The sequence below is a fragment of the Sphaeroforma arctica genome (assembly GCF_001186125.1).
Source record: "Sphaeroforma arctica JP610 unplaced genomic scaffold supercont1.700, whole genome shotgun sequence".
NCBI lineage: Eukaryota > Ichthyosporea > Ichthyophonida > Sphaeroforma > Sphaeroforma arctica.
Window position 1 is genome coordinate 1 of NW_014039858.1, and position 3,909 is coordinate 3,909.

The following is a 3,909-nucleotide window of genomic DNA, read 5'->3' on the forward strand; positions in this document are numbered from 1 at the left end:
ATTATTATATATATATATTTATATTTATATGTGTATGTATGTATGAATATATGAGTATGTATATAGTTACAATTTATATATATATATATTTATATATATATATATATGTGTGTGTATATGTATATATATATATATATGTGTGCGTGTGTATATGTATATGTATTGATGTATGTATGTATGTATATTTTTATATATGTATATTCATGTATGTATGTATGTATATTTTTATATATGCATATTCATATATATAGATAAATATATGTATATATATATATAAATATATATATATGTATATATGTATACAACATATATGTACAGGTATAAGTAATATATATATATATATTTATATATATATGTATATTATATATTAAATATACACATGTAAGTATATATATATATATATATATTGTAAAAGAATATCTTGGCGAACCTGTAAGGCAATGTAGCCATCTACTCATAGTGTATAGGGATACTTGATTGTTGCACGATTTTTATAGGGATACTTGATTTGTTGTACGATTTTTCTACGCCTGGTGTAAATACTCTAAACACAACCAACGATTAGTATTCACGATTTTTCCCGGTTTCACATCGGAAATGTATGTGTATAATGTATTGAAGGAGGGTAAACGCATGAACAAGAAAGGCGAGTTCGTCATCACTTCAACAAAGACACGCACTCAAAAAGGCAATATCGATGATGCACTTCTAAAGCTGAAACAGGTGAGTGGGTGAAGATGATTATCCAAGTGTGTATGCCCAGAATGTGTCTGCATTCATACATGACTGTAGGCACACAAGACATCCTGCGTACACAAATTCTGTCCGTACCGATGTGCGGTGGCATAAGTTCAACTTTCATCTATTGCTATTGGAGTGTGTTTCTAGTCTTAGCTTTGCACATATACAGTTAGCTGTGGTTTTGTATATGTATGTATCTCAGTTTGTAGATTTGCCTGTCTATGTACAAAGATGAATCGGGTTCACAAAAGGGCTACGAAGGTGTCCTCGTGATTACCATCCAGGCTGGTAGTTCCAATGTATCTACCTACAACAACAGCCTGTACAGTATGGCTCTTTGATAAAATGGGTGGTATAGAACATGAATGTAGCATACAATAACATGAATGGTTAATATAATAATTTTAATGTTCATTCCTGTATGATGAATGTTAACATGAATGTTTCGCTGAATATTATAAACATCCCATATTATTGCATGAATCGACCATATAACAACGATGTACTAAACGTTAACGAACGCAGCTAATTGAAGAAGCGTCCGTTGTACCAAAGGAGACCTCAGAGGAGCAGAAGGAAGTAGTGCGGCAATTGTAAGTTTTCCGTTATCATTCTTTGGCCTTTAATTGTTTGGCCTTGTTATTATTCTTTGGCCTTTGGGTGATGTGCTAAATTCCAGGTCGATTCAAACTGCTGCAGCGTCGAGTATTAGTGGTCTTCACTTTGTTTCCGATTCGATTGTAGTTGATGTGATGAATCAAACACTGCACTAATAGTGTGCACGGACGCTATACAGTGAAAGTTTGGGTGCTGCAAGACTTACCAGCACATTTTAAATCCAATGGAAGCCAATCCAAGCTTTGTATTCATATACTTTATACCTGTATCTCTAGACAAAAGAAAGCCAACACCATGCGACTGAAGGAGAAAATGTTCAACAAGCTAAAGAAGCAGAGCAGGCGGAAAGACTGGTAACGAACGCAATAAAGAATGATTATGTGCCTATCACCGCATTTCCGGTCATGCCTTGTCTGCAAACAGTGTGTGGAGATACTTACTCGTATAATAGCAGATGTATACTCTTTACGAGTCTCTGAATAAAATCTGACAATATTTAATAGTAGTAAAAATGTATATGGTCGCAAAAAAAAAATCCAGAAGACTGAGAGATATATGCGTGCCGTTTTTGTGTTTATTTTCTTACTTTATGCTGGTTCCATGGAAACGCTGTGTTTGCAGCGGGGATGTTGCTAAATAACTAAAGTTGTGATTGATTTTACTGATATCCAATGTTAAAGTTGTGATTGATTGTACTGATATCCAATGTAACGTTAAAGGGTGAGCACTGTGTCCTCAACCTTCACGTCTACAGGCGCACTGCCTATCTTCGTGCTGCTTGGAGGTGCAAACATTTGGTCCATGGATTCTACACCTGCCTTGTTCCTGAGATGTTGCTTCTTGTTCCAACTCTTGAAAGAGTGCGGCAGTTTATTCTTAGCCGTGTAAGGAATTGGAGTCTGACCCCTCTTAGGCATCTCTCAGTCGGCCTTGAATGTCTTGTTCACAAACTTATAGAGTAGCCACAAAGACCAATCCCAAGCGACGTTCACTAAATACAGCATAACGTAGACCTGACAACCAGCAATCAGACCATAAGCAATGGAGTAGGTGAAAGGCATCACAGTGGTCGTGACAAAGGCGGGGATAGCCTCCATGGGATCTTCCCAGTCAATGTCTACCAAGGCGCGAGCCATCATAACACCTACCATGATCAGTGCAGGACCAATTGCCCACACGGGAATGTTCACGATGATCGGGGCGAAGAAACATGCAATACTGAAGCATACCACACCGACTAAAGCAGTGATTCCAGTACGACCGCCTCCAATAACACCCGCACCATTCTCGCTGGCTGTGGTGACAGGAGACATGCCTAGTAGTGATCCAAGTATGGCTGCAATTGCATCAACGCTGAATGCTGCGTAACTGCTCTCGAAGTCAGCGGATTCAGATTCGTCGATGAATCCTGCAAACTTGCACAGTGAATATAACGTACCTGTCGTATCTAGTAAATCTACGTAAAGGAATGTTACTAATGCCAGCCACATCTCCGGATTGCCAAAACTGAAGTCCAAGGCAAGTGCCGACATGGATATACTGTGGAAGTCTACTACTTGCGAGAAGTAGTCCCACTTCGCATCACCGGCAGGAGTGTCTGGAAATTGAGAAAAGGGTGTATGGGGGATCCAGGACAACGCGGTAATGATAATGATGCCCAGGAACAAACTTAAATTCCATTTTCGCACAGTCAACCCCCAGTAGGGAGAGTCCATCTGGGTGTCACAAGTGACTGGATAGTCGCTAGAACGGTTCTCCGGTGCGCACCCACCCAGTGTGACAAGTGTGAGGCATTGGCGGTGACAAGTCCAATACCATTGGAGGTCTGATATCCAATGAAAGACAAGAAAAAGCCAATTCCAGCACTGGTCGCTAGCCGAACGGGTCTAGGGATAGGCTCCGCGATGTACTGTCGCAATCCACTGCGGGCTAAAAACAAGAAAATCAACCCTTCAACAAATACGGCAGTAAGAGCTGTTTCGTATGGTACAGCCCCACTTTCCATATAGCCAACCACCTGGTATGCGAAGTACGAGTTCATTCCCATACCGGGCATCAGCAGGAAGGGGAGACGTGCCACCACACCCATGAGAAAACGAGCCACCAATGAGGAAACGGCTTGAAATCAGCTAAGCATTCTGGATCGATGTCAGTACCGGACTCGGCAGCCATTGCTACACAGGGATCCCCCGTATCTCCAATGATATTCGGATTCACCGCAAGAATGTACTGTTCGTGTAAAAAAAAAAAATTTGAATATGAAATTTGACCACATACACGGCTTTTGTTTATATACCCCGATTCAATAAATTTGACTCGTAGAGTGTTCACAAGAATTAATTGTCATCGCTGGTGGTAAATATTGTTCCGGACAAATCGACCTGAAACAAGTAAATTTAATTTTCATAGTCTATGTATGATTTTGATGAACATGCAAGTATATGACACAATCAACATACCGCCATAGTTAGAAATGTTGTTAGTCCGGCTCTGATCTCTACTGTCAACGTGGAGCCCCGTTCGTCGACTTTGAAGTATCTTCCCACAGCG

General features: G+C 40.0%; 2 protein-coding genes across 2 annotated transcripts; one reads left to right on the forward strand and one right to left on the reverse strand.

Moving 5' to 3' along the window:
* Positions 1 to 597: 597 nt before the first annotated feature.
* On the forward strand, positions 598 to 1,716 carry SARC_08117 (hypothetical protein; the record flags this gene model as incomplete). The annotated part of the gene is made up of 3 exons (XM_014297911.1): positions 598 to 723; positions 1,267 to 1,334; positions 1,635 to 1,716. 3 exons carry the CDS (start codon positions 598 to 600, stop codon positions 1,714 to 1,716), a joined length of 276 nt encoding a protein of 91 aa, XP_014153386.1.
* A 204-nt stretch (positions 1,717 to 1,920) lies between these two features.
* Positions 1,921 to 3,582, reverse strand: SARC_08118 (hypothetical protein). Its single transcript, XM_014297912.1, has 2 exons — positions 3,055 to 3,582; positions 1,921 to 2,956 (listed from the first exon to the last, which is right to left on the reverse strand). The coding sequence occupies exons 1-2, from the start codon at positions 3,446 to 3,448 to the stop codon at positions 2,280 to 2,282; spliced, it is 1,071 nt and encodes a 356-aa protein (XP_014153387.1). The 5' UTR covers positions 3,449 to 3,582; the 3' UTR covers positions 1,921 to 2,279.
* Positions 3,583 to 3,909: the final 327 nt, after the last annotated feature.

Excerpts from the sequence above, each read along its gene's own strand:
- SARC_08118 (XM_014297912.1), bottom strand. The coding sequence starts at position 3,448 with ATGGGTGTGGTGGCACGTCTCCCCTTCCTGCTGATGCCCGGTATGGGA. Across the intron at positions 2,957-3,054 it reads ATGGACTCTCCCTACTGGGG|ACACTCCTGCCGGTGATGCG; the intron begins GTTGACTGTGCG and ends CTCAATTTCCAG.